The sequence below is a fragment of the Balaenoptera borealis genome, assembly GCF_965194805.1.
Source record: "Balaenoptera borealis genome assembly, chromosome: 2".
Taxonomy (NCBI): domain Eukaryota; kingdom Metazoa; phylum Chordata; class Mammalia; order Artiodactyla; family Balaenopteridae; genus Balaenoptera; species Balaenoptera borealis.
In genome coordinates this window covers 44409286-44424339 of record NC_138867.1, presented here as the reverse complement: position 1 = coordinate 44424339, position 15054 = coordinate 44409286, and the positions used below count along the sequence as shown (strand labels likewise).

Sequence of the window (15054 nt, the reverse complement as noted above, 5' to 3'; positions counted from 1 at the left end):
TTTACAAGTTTCAGTATCTATTTTCTTCTGGTGCCATCACTTTTTCCTAGGTAACAGATTAGAATTTGGGGGTGGGGAGTTATTAGGTTGACATTCTGAAAGGTGGCAGCTGACAGGAGAGAAGACCAAAGAATCACTAAATAGAAAATTAGAGCAGTCTCAGGGAATTGGGTAGCCTCTGCAAGCCTCTGAGCAAAGTCATAGATACTCATAATAAGTAATGCATCACGAAAAGCTTTGAATTTTGCTTATTGTATGTATTATGGCAGGAAGTGTAAATACAGTTTAGAAGGATTTCTATCATTGTTTTAAAATGCATTTCAGATTTTGGAGTTTTCATTCATGCTGACTAAAAATCTTACATGAACATGTTTTAGGAAGAATTTGAAAATGAAAGGGCCTTACTGGTTTACTTGATTTAATTGGTAATATCCCTGGCAAGATCTCATTATTGCTTCAGTTCCTCAGAGTATTGAATAAAATGAAAACATACCGTTTTTAGAGACCCTGATTGACACCCAGCGAATGCATAGCAGTATGGGTGTTCATTCCCCTCCTGATAGTCTGGGGACTTAGATCTTTTATTTGCCCTCTGGAAGTTTGCAGTATAAGCTGACCTCAAGGAAGTGATATGGTTGGACGTTTTAGGTGGAATGGTTGGAGGAGAAAAATGAGAGCTGACTGCAATCTTTAATTCACTAATTTAAAAAACAAAACCAATCGGGAATTCCCTGGTGGTGCAGTGGTTAGGACTCGGAGGTTTCACTGCTGGGGCTCAGGTTCAACTCCTGGTTGGGGAACCAAGATATCGTAATCTGTGTGGCGTGGCCAAAACAAAAAACAAAACCAAAAAACACTTATTAATGGAATTTACAATCTTACTTCTGTCAGTAACACAGGAACCTGAACTGTTTCTCAGTATTGTCTTGGTAATGAAACATTCATCCATCTGTACCTTTTCAGAAAGGGTTATAACTGGGGCCCCTCCATGGGTTTAGGGACCTCTAAAACTGATTAGTGTGCTAAATTTGTGAATGAATTTACTACAACTGATAAGACCCCCCAGAAATGGTTAAAGACTACTGATATATACTCTCCTTTATAACCATTGACATGAGTTTATGAGCAAGGTTACCAGGATTAAGGTAAAGTCTGAGACTAAAAGATGAGGAAAACCATACTATACCAGAATTGTTATTATCTTTTAACGTATTCTAGGTAGCTTTGGGTACCTTCTTAACGATAGCACAGAAGTAATTCAGGGACCCACCAATGTTCCTAGTTCAGACTGCTCAAATGTAAATAGTTATTTTCAAAAACTTTGGTTTTCCTTTTTAAATGCCTCATTATATTAACTAGCATCTTAAAATGAACAACCCAATGTAAGTCAACAGAGACTAAAATCCTGGACTTTATAATAAGCAACTCTTTAATGTTTAGGTTTCTCAAAGTGAAAAAAATCCTATTTTAAGGTTTATAAAAGCAGAGTAACAAGGTTTTGTACGATTCTAGGATTATTTTTATATAGCAGTGGTTCTCAAAGTGTGCTTAGGGGATCCTGGGGAATTTTTGAGACCTTTCTAGCAGAGGCTTAATGAGATCAAACTATATTCATAATAATTCTAAAATGTTATTTGCCATTTTCATGCTCATTTTCTCTCTAGTGTACAGTGACTACATGATGTGTGACATTACAGAAGACTGAATGCAGAAGCCAGATGTTAAGAGATTTGCAAAAGTAGAAAATTTTTTTGGTTTGGAAAATATAGTTATTTTTCATAAAAGTACTATATTAACATGTAGTAGGTTTATTTTTAATGAATTAATAAATATTTTTTAAAATTTCCCTTTTGGAATTTCCCTGGTGGTCCAGTGATAAAGAATCCACCTTGCAATGCAGGGGACGTGTGTTCAATCCCTGGTCAGGGAACCAAGATCCCACATGCCGCGGGGCAGCTAAGCCTGCGTGCCACAACAACTGAGCTCGCATGCCTCAACTGGAGCCCACGCGCCTCATCTAAAGAAGAGTAAATCCGCACGCCACAACTAGAGAGAAGCCTGCGCACCGCAACGAAGAGCCAGTGTGCCTCAACGAAGCTCCCACATGGGGCAACTAAGACCCGATGCAGCCAAAAATAAATAATAAATAAGTCTTTAAAAATAAATAAAATTTCCCTTTTAATTTATAGTATGATAAATATCAATATTATAACCTACATAAACAAAAAGTATTTGGGATCTTCAATAATTTTTAAGAGAGTAAGGAGATCATGAGACCAAAGTTTGAAAATGAAATGTATTCCTTCCCGGTTATTCATTGTTAGAAAACTGTTAATATATAGCATTTCTATTGACTGGAACAGACTTGGCAACTGTAGTGGGTTGAGTAGTGTCCCCCAAAATTTCATGTCCACGTGGAACCTCAGAATGTGATCTTATTTGGAAAAAAGATCTTTGCAGGTGTAATTAGTTAAGGATCTTGAGATGAAATCATCATGGATTTAAGGAGAGCCCTAAATCCAATGACTAGCGTCCAGAGAAAGGAGACAGAGATTTGCACACAGAGAGACAGAGGGAATAAGGCCATGTGAAGACCCATTTTAAGGAGGCAGACAAGCCAAGCAGTGCCTGGGGTCACCAGAAGCCAGAAGAGGCAAGAAAAGAGTCTTATCTAGAGACTTCAGAGGGAGTATGGTCCTACTGACACCTTGATTTTGGACTTCTAGCCTTCAGAATTGAGAGTGTTTCTGTATATTCAGCCACCAAGTTTGTACAGCAGCCTTGGAAACTAATATAGCAACCTTATACTCAGTAGGAGAGAATGATAGGAACTCCCACCTCCTTTTTGCCTTAGGAGGAGTGCTTTCTCTTCAAAATTACCCATCTTCTCTGCCAGGAATCAGATATCCTCTGAGAGGTCTTACTTCAGCTAAGTGCCAAGCATTTGCACTCTATGAGAAACTAGTTAACCTAGAGAGTGCTAAGCGGTAGAATGTTTTTGCAAATTTAGCAGAAGTATTGCTGACTTCCAGATTGAGTTATTTGGTAAAGTGGAAAAGAAAGAGCTGAAATCAAATATTTAATGTTTAGCGATCTTTAGAGGAAAATTAAAATAGTGTCATGGATATTAATCATTAAATTACCTTGACTCTTTATTGTCTGTTATATACAGGTCCGAAAATTTATAGTTTTAATTCTGCAAATGATTCTGGTGGTCCTGCAAATCTGGATAAATCTATTTTGAAAGTGAGTATCAAGGTTTTGAGTCATTTCAAGAAATGTTACCTTAAAAAAAAAAGATAAACTCTTAAATGTAAGCAAATGATGGGGTGTTTAAAATTTTTGTAAGTAGTACAATAATTCCTCATCTATACTAAATAAAAGTAAACCATACACATCTGTTGAGAGCCTGTAAGAAATTAAGGAAGAGCTGGATAAGGTCCAAACTTCTAAGTATATCATACACACCCTTTCAGGTCTGACTTAGTATTCTTTTCCAGCCTCCTCTCCATTACTCTTCTCCACTTAAAATTTTAGTTCATATGTCATTGTTCCCCCAAATCCCATATGATTTTAACGATTCCAGGCTTTTGTTCGTGGGCTCTCAACCTAGAATGCTCTATTTCCCTTTCTCCATTTATAACCTCTGTGAAGTCCATCATAACTCACCAGGTTATTTTCCTGGTGGTTCCATCAGCACTTCTTCCATCTTTTTAAATAATGACATGCTGGGTTACAGTTTATCTTTTTATATATGTTTCCTGTGCTAGACTGAATTCCTGAAGTATGTTTTTGTGCATTGCTCGTAGTGAGCATTCAGTAAAGATGTGATCAAGAAGGTATTTTTGAAGGTAGTTGGCTGTATAATCTTAGGTTAAACATATGGAAACAGCAGAAGGTAAAATGGCCAATAGGAAAAAATAGAAAACAAACTCTGGAAGCCAAAATAATTTGTGTAACCTAATTATTACAATTTATGTAAGTTTTTACTTTTACTTGATTTGCCCTCTTTTTAGTGTAGCATCCATTCTTTCAGGCAATGTGCTTGGGCTGGTTTACATTAAGGCAAATTTCTGGGTTCCATCCCCAAGGATTCTGATTCAGTATGTTTAGGATAGGGCTTAGGAATCTGTCTTTGTGGTGGCAATCTAAGGGTGGTCCAAGGACAGAGTCTTGAGACATACGGCTTCAAGAGGCTTTATAAAAGGATTTTTGCCTTGCCACATGTTGTTGCTTTTTCCGTATCCCATTTTTTCTTAAATATATGGTAGGAATGTGGTCCAGTGAATGGTATTCCAATATATGATAATCATTGTATCTGATTTCAGCTGAAATTCTGGGCTTGGTTGGAAGGGATATAGAAAACTGTGTGATTTGTTTCTAATTATTTAATTATTAAATGTTATTTAATAATTCATCTTGTAATTGATATGACCTTTTTGGTCTCAACAGGTGGTAATTAATAACAAACTAGAGCAAAAAATTATTGGAGTGATAAATGAGCATAAAAAGCAAAATAATGACAAGGGAGTGATTTCTGGAAGACTTACTGCCAAAAAATTACAGGTATTTTGCAAACTTTTTTTTAAGTTACTTACTTTTAGTGGAGCATTTTTAAGTCCGCTCCACATGTGAGATAAAATGACGTTTCAACTTCCATTGAAATTTCATGTAGATTAGTTCCATCTGCAAGAATAAGGAAGGAACTGTGCCAAAAACAAGTACATGCATTAAAATAGTGATATGAAAACTACATTCCCAAAATTATGTTGGACTTGTGGTGGGCACTTTGCTTACATTTTCTCTGACACACAATCCTGGAAGGTATTTTGCCCCATTTTTCAAACGAAGGAAATGAGGCTTGGAAGGATTACATAATTTATAGCCTGAGGTTTTTAATTACTAAGTAGCAAAGTAAGCAGAGTCTGGATTTGAACCCAGTCCTGCCCAGCTGTAAAGATCATGCTTTAGAAAGTACAATAAAAAGCTTTATGTATGAACATGTTCATTGAAGCACTGCTGATAATAATAAAAAAAAAAAGAAAACATCTTAAGTGGTCACCAATAGGAAAATAGATTATGATATGTCTACCCAGTGGAATATTCTGTAACTATTAAAATTGATGAACAGTTTCTAATAATTTGGGAAGATGCTTATGTTATAATGTTAAGTAAAGTTTTTACAAAATCATAGAAAAAATGACTGAAAGGAAGCATACTACACTGCAAACAGTATCTTTAGATAGAATATGAGCAGTTTCTCCTGGTCCTTTTTTATTTATCTATAGTTCTCAGATTCTCAATACAGTGAGCACATTTAACTCTTCTAACTGGAAAAAAAGAAAAGAAAAAAAGATATTTTTGAAGTTATAATTTGTGTCAGAGTTTCTAGTTTAAAATGAATGGGAGAATAGACTTAGTAATGAAAAAAGAGAAAATTGACAGAATGACTTTTTTACATTTCCCTTTCATAGGATTTATACATGGCTTTGCAAGCATTTTCATTTAAGACTAAGGACATTGAAGATGCCATGACCAACACACTCTTACACGGAGGTGATCTTCATTCTGCCTTGGATTGGCTCTGTTTAAACCTTTCAGATGGTAAGCAGTATTGTCATAAATGTCTTTCAGTTTATAAAACCTTTGAAATAATTTCAATGTTTATGATATTGGTATCAAGCTTTTGACTTGTACTTAAAATTTTTTTCACTGTTATAATTATTTATTTTTAGAATGTTCTTACACTTTTCTAGTCTTTTTAGTATATTCTTCTTAAAGGTTGTAGTCTGTGCAAGAAGAAATTATTTTTTTGTGTGCTGCTTTCAGTTGTTGACAGCCATTTTACAATGTACATAATACAGCAGATTCTCAGAGTTTGCCTGTCTGTAACCTGTCAGGCTGTGTATCCTCGTTTTGGTTTAGAAATTAGGGCTGTCTGGCTTTGGATAAATAATATTTAATTAAGCAAAGGGTCAAGGTTGTAATCTTTGGCAAGAACCTGGAATGCATATTGCTTCTATGACTGATTAAGGATACTGTCACATGTTGTGACAGGCAACCAAAGAGAGGGGAGGGTTAAGATTTTCTTATGGAAATTTAGGAGTCTAGCATATTGGGGGTGAAATAAATGGTCAAATAGAGGTGGGCTGGTTATCATCTAGAGAGTGTTCCCACTGATTTGATAATAAAACGAGGTTCATCATAGGATTTCTATTCCTAGGAGATGAGCAGTAGAATAAAATTAGGTGCTCTTTGTCTAGACAGGGTTAATGTGAGTGTTTAATAAATATTTGTGTGTTTTATGTATCATGTACATGTTTATTTTCATCCCAATTTCTCTTAAGATGCACTTCCTGAAGGATTCAGTCAGGAATTTGAAGAGCAACAACCTCTAAGTAGGCCAAAATTCCAGTCTCCTCAAATACAAGCCACTATTTCACCTCCACTGCAATCTAAAACCAAAAAACAGGAAGAAGATCCTAAGATAAAGGTAATTTAAGAATTAAACATTTAAAGTTGTATAAAATCAGAATGAAGCACACATAATAGTTCATAAGGGTATAAATATTAGGTTACAATAATGTTTTTACTTATTGAAAATGTCTAATGGGTTTGCCAAACTCTTCTATCACTGTCGGTTTCAGTTATCTATTGCTACATAACAAGCCACCCGAAAATGTAGTGACTTAAACCAAGAATTTCTTATGATTTTGCAGTCTGGACTGGGCTCAGCTAGGCAGTTCTTCTGCTCCATGAGGTGTCTCCTCAGACTGGAGCATCCAAAATGGTTTCTTTGCTCACATGACTAGGTGCCTCAGCTGGGAGCTAGCAAGGCATCTCTCTCTCCACTTGACTAGCTTAGGTTTCCTCTTATATGGTGATATTATGGTGGTCAGACTTCTTACTTGACATATGGCTTCCAAGAGCAAGTATCTCGAGATAGTAAGCACCAGTGTGTACAAATTTTTATCAAGCCTCTGCTTGTATCACTCTGGCTAATGTCCCATTGGTTGAAGCAAGTCACGTGGCCAATTCAAAATCTGTATGGAAGGGGATTACAGAAAGGCATTAATACTGGAAGGTGTACTTCATTACACTTCATTATGCATTACACATAACCACTCTGCATATCATAAAACATCTATGAACATGGGTGAACCTAGAGAACATTATGCTAAATAAACCAATCACAGAAAGACAAATACTACATTATGTCACTTATATGAGGTACCTAATGTAGTCATATTCATAGAAACAGAGAATAGAATGGTAGTTACCAGGGGCTAAAGGGAGGAGGGGCAAATGGGGAAATGTTGCTTAATGGTTATAAAATTTTAGTTATGCAAGATAGGTAAGTTCTATACAGCTGCTATGCAACATAGTGCCTATAGTTAACAGTACAATACTGTACACACACACACAAGAACACACAAAAATTTTTGGAGGTGATGGATATGTTTAGCACCTTGATCGTGGTGACGATATCATGGGTGTATGCATATGTCCAAACTCATCAAAATGATGAGTCTATATATATATGTATATATACAGTAAATAATTAACATTTTAATAATATGTACATTAAATATGTGCAATTTTTAATTTATCAGTTATACCTCAATAAAGCCTAAAAATAAACAGAGCAAAAATCTGTGGAAACATCATCCCCACAAAACCACTGTTTTTAAGGACAACACTAGTTTTTAACAGTTCTTTCATTTTTTTGCCTCTTTATGTAAATGTATTCTTCGGATCATGGAAGTTTAGACTTATTAATGTTGAGTTCCATTCATTTGTCCTTCACTGAACAGTAAAGAATGTGATTTTTGAGGCTTATGTGTCTACTGTTTCTGAGTGTAAAGAAATTATAAAAGCAGTGACACTTGATGATAGTTTTGACACCTTTTTCTAATTTTGATTTTTCAGATATTTGTGTTTTCTTTCTAGCCAAAAAAGGAAGAAAAAAATTTGGAAGTAAATATGAAAGAATGGATTTTGCGATACGCTGAACAACAAAACGAAGAAGAAAAGAGTGAGACTTCTAGAAGTTTAGAAGAGGAAAAATTTGACCCTGTGAGTAGAAATTTATATTGGGCTTCTAGCTGGATATACCTGACAAAATATTTAACTTTTATAAGACTTAGTTTCCTCATTTGTAAATTGAGGAAATAGTTGCCTCTATGGGTTTATGTGAGGATTAAATAAAATAACACTTAGGCAAAAACATGACACAAAATAACTGCTCAATATATGTTAATTACATTCCTCCCATGTTTAAAGAGATAATCACCAAGTATTTTTAAATGATTGTTCTGTGTAAGGAGTATGCTAAATTATTTGGATAATTTTAAAAAGCACCTTCCTTTATAGAGGAAACCCATTGCCTGGACAGAGAAAACTTACATATCATAAGATAAACTAAAAATATTAGGTTAAGTGAAAAAAGCAAGTTGGAGGAAGAAAATAACACAATACATATATCTGATAAAAGACTTCTGTCTAGAATTTATAAAGAAGTTTTAAAAGGACAACAGACAGTTTACAGAGGTAGATATATGGATAGCCAATAAACATGTAAAAATAAGTTCAACATCGCTAGTCATGGGAAAAATGAAAATGAAAACTGTAGTGACATACCACTATGTATATATCAATCAAAATGGCTAAAATTAAAAAGATCAGTAATACCAAGTGTTGGGAGGATGTGAAGCAACTGAATACTCATACACTGATTGTAAGAGTATAAAATGAAATGGTACAACCACTTGGTAAAACTGCTTGGCACTTTCTTATGAAGTTAGACATACACTTACCATATGACCTAACAATTTCATTCCTAGGTATTTACTCAAGAAAAATGAAAACGTCAACAAAAAAAGACGTGTACACAAATGTTCATAGCAACTTTACTAATAACAGCCAAACACTGCAAGCAACTCTCAAAAACATTATATAAGAATGAAAGAAGCCAGGCAAAAATGAGTACATGCTGAACAATTTCATTATATTAAATTCTAGAAAAGTCATCTATGCAAAATCTGTCTCTAGTGAGAGGAAGCAGGTCAGTGGTTGCCTGAGTCCAGGGATGGAGGAAAGAGATTGACTGTTAGGCATGATGAGGAAACTTTTGGGGATGATGACAATGTTTTATGTCTTGATTATGATGATGGTTACGTGGATGTATACATGTGTCAAACACATTCACTTATACACTTAAAATGACATTTTATTAGAAGTGAATCATACTTTTATAAAGTTGATTTAGAAAGACAAAAAGGAAGTTGCAGAACAGCATGTGTAGTGTAATGAACTCATTTGAGTAAAACAATATACACACACACATATATTTGCATTCTTATGTATGCAAAGGAAACATCGGGAGAGATACACAAGAAGCTATTACTAGTGATTAGGACTGGGGTTGGTAGGGTGGGAGGGAGACTTCTTTTTTATACTCCTCTGTATCCTCATAAGTTTTTTTAACCATGTGCCTGTATTAAAGTAATATAAACAAAAATAATTTAGGACAGTACACATGTTACTTTGACGTTCAGAGAAAGAGGTCTCTTCTGATTGGAGCATTAGGTCAATACTTCAAAGAAAAAAGTGGGACTTGAAGGATGCATGAAGTGTGCATAGGCAACAAAGAATGGGAAAATGACCCAGATGGGTGAAATATGTGAATAAGGGTACAGCAGTGGAATTGTGCAAGGGGCCTTTGAGTATTAAACAATAAACAGGATAAAATGTGTAGGTGAGTACTGGCCAATAGGAGTAAACAGGTGAGTTAAACTGAGACTAGAAGATTTTGATGCCCAGAAAATGAATTTGACAACTTTTCCTACTGATTGTGAAGAGTTGCTAGAAGTATGGGGGCAGGTGACCGACAAGAAGAATTTGACATTTTAGGGCAAATTTAGTAGTGTTTAAGGTGATTTGCAAAGGGTAGGGAGGCCATTTTGGCAGCTCTTGCACTTGCTGAGGTGTGAAATAACAAGGTGCCAAATTGGAATTTGGAAGAGAAACATTTAAAGCAAGAATCAGTAGAAATTGATGATTTACTGAACATAAAGGTTAAGAAGCCAAAGTCAGCATGAGATTCGTAGGTGGAGGGATGGTGGTATCAGTGCCATAGATAGGAAAGATTGAAAGAATGAGTGTAATTTAGGTGAAATTGAGGCGATAGCCAACCCTTCTATCTGTTACACTGTATTGATGTTTGCTTCTACACAAAATGGTCCCAGAATTCAGGTGGTTGTGCTTCCTTAGTTGTCTCTTTTCCCTTCGTCTCAGCGGTTGACTTTCATGGCAGCACTGCACATGCCTTCTTCTCCACCCCGAGCTTTAATGCTTCTCATCTGCTATCAACCTAACCTAAAGAAAAAAACAGTAATTTGAGTTTAGCTTTAACTCTGTCTAGTTTTTGCCCAGCAGAGTTAAGTCCTTAAGTTTTATGGCACCCATCTTCCCCAGAGGCCTTTTTTTTTTTTTTTTTTTTTTAATGTCCCTGGCTATCTTCCATAAGATAAAGATTATGGGAAGGTAACTTTCAGAAATTAGTATTATCCTATTATTGCATATGCAATCCTTTAAATACATGTATTTATAAAATATATAAAAATTTAATTTTTCTTTTTACAGAAATGAGCTCATACTTACATTTTATTCTGTAGTTTGTTTTATTTTATTTAACATGTCAAGGAAGTTTCTCCATGTGGATCACCCTCATTCTTTTGCTACCTCACTTTTTCTCCCAATGGCTGACTAGTTTTCTCTGTAGAGATGTACCACACTTGATTTCCAGTTTTCCTTTTCAATCAGTACTGCAGTAAACATCTATGTACCTGCAAATCTGCACGTTTGTATTATTTCTCTATGAAAAATTTCTAAAAGATTTGTTGGATCAAAGAATAAGATCAAAAGATCACAGGTTTTGATATAATACATTGACAATAGATAAACTAATCTTGCTCTTCTTTTTATTTCTTTATCATCATCTTATTTGGAACAACAGAATGAAAGGTACTTGCACCTTGCAGCAAAACTTCTGGATGCAAAGGAGCAAGCAGCTACCTTTAAATTAGAAAAAAACAAGCAAGGCCAAAAAGAGGCTCAAGAAAAAATAAGGAAATTTCAAAGAGGTAAACACTTTAAAATTCTCAGACGTATAAATATCTCTTCTTTATTGGCCTTCCTAGGATGGAGGTTGCCTCTTTTTAATATGTCTGCTCTTTCCTAACAGTTTATAATTGGGATTGGCAGACTTTTTGCAACAAGCCAAATAGTAAATATTTTAGGTTTTGCAATTTGTTATGATTACTTAACTCTGCTGTCACAGCATAAAAGCAGCCATAAACAATACATAAGCAAATGGTTATGTTCTCATAAAACTTTATGGATGCTGAAATTTCATATATAATTTTCACACGTCACCAAATATATCTTTTTGTCTTTTTCAACCAGTTAAACGTGTAAAAATCATTCTTAGCCCACAGGCCATATGGAAATAGGCAGCGGGGCTGGATTTGGCCTGCAGGCCATAGTTTGTTAACCTCAGATGTGTACCATAAAATACCATCTCCATTCAAGAACAAGAGGTGGATATAATTCCATGAGTATTTATTTCTAGTGAAGATGTTTTTCCTGGCCTTCTACATCTGTTAAGTAATTGTTCTGAAAATGTTAGTATATGATGTGAAAATAAATTGCCTCTGACTTCTAGCACAAATTCCTAGTAGGAAGTGTTGACTAATTGACTACAAGGAAAAAGAAGGAATGTTGTTTTTTTAAACCAATTTTTACAAAGTAAAAAGGCATGAAAAACAAATACAAATAAAACAAAAATAAGCATCATGGTTTTTTTGGTAGAAATGGAAACTTTAGAAGACCATCCAGTATTCAATCCAGCCATAAAGATTTCACATCAACAGAATGAAAGGAAGAAGCCTCCTGTAGCCACAGAAGGGGAAAGTGCTTTGAACTTTAATTTATTTGAAAAATCTACAGCTGTTACTGAAGAAGAGAAAGGTAAAATGGAGGGAAAGTGTTCCAGGGTATAATTTGTAAATAGAAAAATGTCAAGGACTATATAATTGAGAAATTGTTACTTTGTATTCCAGCAAACTACATAAGATGGCAGTAAAGTTATGCTTCCACATACTGTCTTGGAAAAGTAATAATTATGATAACTTGTATAGCATTTTGTAATTACAAACATCTTGCTTCGGCCTCATCTCTCTTCAGTCCCTCCTCCAAACTCCTGCCAGAATTATCTTTCCATAACACAGATCAAAATGTGAGTTTCCTGTTAAAAATTTTAATCACTTAGCAAGTTCAAACCCTGTATCATGGCACTGAAGATCCTTTCCACCTTATTCTCCCAGCTATGTACTACAGCTACATCATTTTTTAAAACATATATTGTTTCATGGCTCCATGACTTTGCTCATCCAGTTTTCCCCTTCTTGGCCAACCTTTCCCTTGCTAAGAGGCTTGAATCAAACAGCACCTCTTCTTTAAACCTCTGATTTCTGCTGTGCCACCAGAGGTGTGTAAGTGTGCTCTTCTTTGTGCTCATAGGTAAATTATTGATATAGCTAGTATATTTATCACTCTGTAATATAGTCAGTTGAGTCCCACACTAAATTGTCAGTTCTGTTAATTGTACATTCTTTCTACAAATATTTATTGAATTTTTATTGTTCATAATATCAGGTGCTACATGTACAGTTATTAGCAAAATAACTTGATCTTTGCCCTCTTCAAGTATACAGTCTAGCAGGGAATGTAAGCTTTAAACAGACACAGAAACACAATTACAAACTGATGTGTGCTGTCGAAGAAAGAAAACTGGCTTCCAATAATAGAGCTAATAAGGGGGCCTAATTTGCACTGGGGAAACCTTGCTGAGGTCTTGCTCTGAGATCTGACAGATGATTAGGTATTAGCCTGGTAATGAGTTGGTGGAAAGAACTTCTAAGGAAGGAGACAGTACATTGGAAGTCTAAGGTGGAAAAGAGCTTAGAGCATCACTATTCAACAGAACACACTATGATGGGAATGTTCTGTATCTGCACTATCCCATGTGGTAGCTACTAGCCAAATATGAGTACAGTTGACCCTTGAACAACGCAGGGGTTAGGGCCGCTGACCCCTGTGCAGTCAAAAATCTGCGTATAACTTTTGACTTCCCCCAAACATAACTACTAATAGCCTACTAATGACTGGAAGCCTTAGTGATAACAGTTGATTAACATATTTTGTATGTTATATGTATTATATACTATATCCTTATAATAAAGTAAGCTAGAGAAAGAAAAACATTATTAAGGAAATCATAACGAAGAGAAGATACATTTGCAGTACTGTACTGTATAGATTCTGTGAGTTTATGTTATGTATGTACAAGATGAATCATCTGTCAGTACCTATATCAACATTGTCTTGTATGATTCAAAACACTGTAGATGTTATATGTATTACTAACACTAGACATCAAAAATGAAAAGGCAATGTGCAGAAGAAATTCTTAGTTGTTTATAGGTATAATGATTCATGCACTGATAACGAAGAAGCAGCAATACGATTGCTTTAATGGTACCCTAGTGTAATCAATACAACTGCTTCACGTCACTGTTAGTTTAGCCTTATACACTAATGAAAGAATCATTATAAAATTTTTATGGCATACAGTATTACAGTACTATTCATAATATACTATTGGAAACATTGTTAACATTTTTTAAAAAACCACTTACCTATGATGATAGGCTGATATGCAATTTCTCCAATTATGAGAGAGAGGCATTCTGTAAGGTAAGGTAATTCTTTGAAAGCAAAGTTATAAAACAAAGAAAATAACACATTATTAATTTTATATTATCACCTCATGCCTGTGTAAGGATAGGCTATCCACTTCAATATAAGTCTTACACATGATGTTCTTCATGTGTATTTTTGTATATTTATTGAAAAAAAATCTGCATATAAGTGGACCTGTACAGTTCAAACCTGTGTTGTTCAAGGGTCAACTATATCGAGCACTTGAAATGTGACTAGTATAACTGAGAAACTGAAATTTTAATTTTAATTAATTTAAATTTAGCCACATGTGGCTGGTGGCTACTGTATTGGGCCAGGCAGGCTTAGAGCATTTAAGGAATTGACTCATGACCAGTGTGGCTACAGCATAGTGAGCATGGTGGAAGACTGACAACAAATAGGCACGGCTGGGCCACAGACGGCTTTTAGGCAGTAGTGAAGAATTTGGACTTTATCTTATAGGCAACATGAAGCCATTGACAGTGGTGGTAGTGGCAGCTGTTAAACAGAGAAAGGACATCTGATTTATATCTTTTCAAAAGATAGTCTACCAAACATTGTAATTCAGAGTATTCTAAACAATTCATCGCATGGATTGTATCATAGATATTTTACAATAACACATAACTTAAGATACTTTTTTAAAAAGATCCAGATTTTCACTGATTCTGTTCATCAAGAGGATTTCCTTGCATCACTTAAAGAAGAGCAGGCCTTTCTGTCTTTTTTTAAACCTATTCTCTTCTAAAAGTCTGTTCCCAAAAGTGAGAGAACATTAATCTCTCAAAAGAGACTGTATATTACTACATAACCATTTTTAAAGAACCAATCTTTTATCATTTTAGAGAAAAAGAAAGAACCTCATGATGTAAGAAATTTTGACTATACCGCTCGAAGCTGGACTGGAAAATCTCCCAAACAATTTCTGATCGATTGGGTCAGGAAGAATCTTCCCAAGAGTCCAAATCCTTCCTTTGAAAAAGTTGCAGTAGGTAGATACTGGAAATGTAGGTATGTTTTTGGTTAACTGAATGAACTTACAGAAAAATCTAAGATGAAAATCTTTTTTTTCTGATGAGTTAAGTAGATATTTAGGAAGCTAATTCCACATCTCAGCTTGATAGTGCTTATAAGTCATTATGTAGTATCATATCTTCCATGGGAATATTTAATTTAAATAATTAAACTACAGTTCAGTGTTAATGGAATTCTGACCTTTTTTACTTCATC

At 34.9% G+C, this 15054-nt stretch overlaps 2 protein-coding genes across 12 annotated transcripts in view; one reads left to right on the top strand and one right to left on the bottom strand.

The window, feature by feature from the left end:
* Positions 1-15054, top strand: part of DHX29 (DExH-box helicase 29) — a 47175-nt gene that overhangs the window by 4525 nt on the left and 27596 nt on the right. For 2 of the 4 annotated variants that reach the window (XM_082382188.1, XM_082382187.1), the window contains exons 1-2: positions 12167-12298; positions 14670-14835. Coding sequence is in view for 2 of the 4 variants with exons in the window: in XM_082382185.1 (XP_082238311.1) it covers positions 3173-3246; positions 4453-4566; positions 5475-5604; positions 6348-6493; positions 7951-8076; positions 11018-11144; positions 11872-12030; positions 14670-14835 (1042 nt within the window). In the remaining 2 variants the exon portion in view is untranslated. Of the gene's footprint in view, positions 1-3172; positions 3247-4452; positions 4567-5474; positions 5605-6347; positions 6494-7929; positions 8077-11017; positions 11145-11871; positions 12031-12166; positions 12299-14669; positions 14836-15054 lie in introns of those variants that run through there. The other 2 variants (XM_082382185.1, XM_082382186.1) reach the window with 2 other exon arrangements.
* The window catches only part of LOC309624388 (uncharacterized protein), a 69140-nt gene continuing 60585 nt past the window's right edge, over positions 6500-15054 (bottom strand). For 4 of the 8 annotated variants that reach the window (XR_014241865.1, XR_014241867.1, XM_082382559.1 and 1 more), the window contains 2 exons: positions 13761-13811; positions 8789-10377 (listed from right to left, as the gene is read on the bottom strand). Coding sequence is in view for 5 of the 8 variants with exons in the window: in XM_082382557.1 (XP_082238683.1) it covers positions 10373-10377; positions 13761-13811 (56 nt within the window). In the remaining 3 variants the exon portion in view is untranslated. Of the gene's footprint in view, positions 7044-8788; positions 10378-13642; positions 13812-15054 lie in introns of those variants that run through there. The other 4 variants (XM_082382555.1, XM_082382562.1, XR_014241866.1 and 1 more) reach the window with 3 other exon arrangements.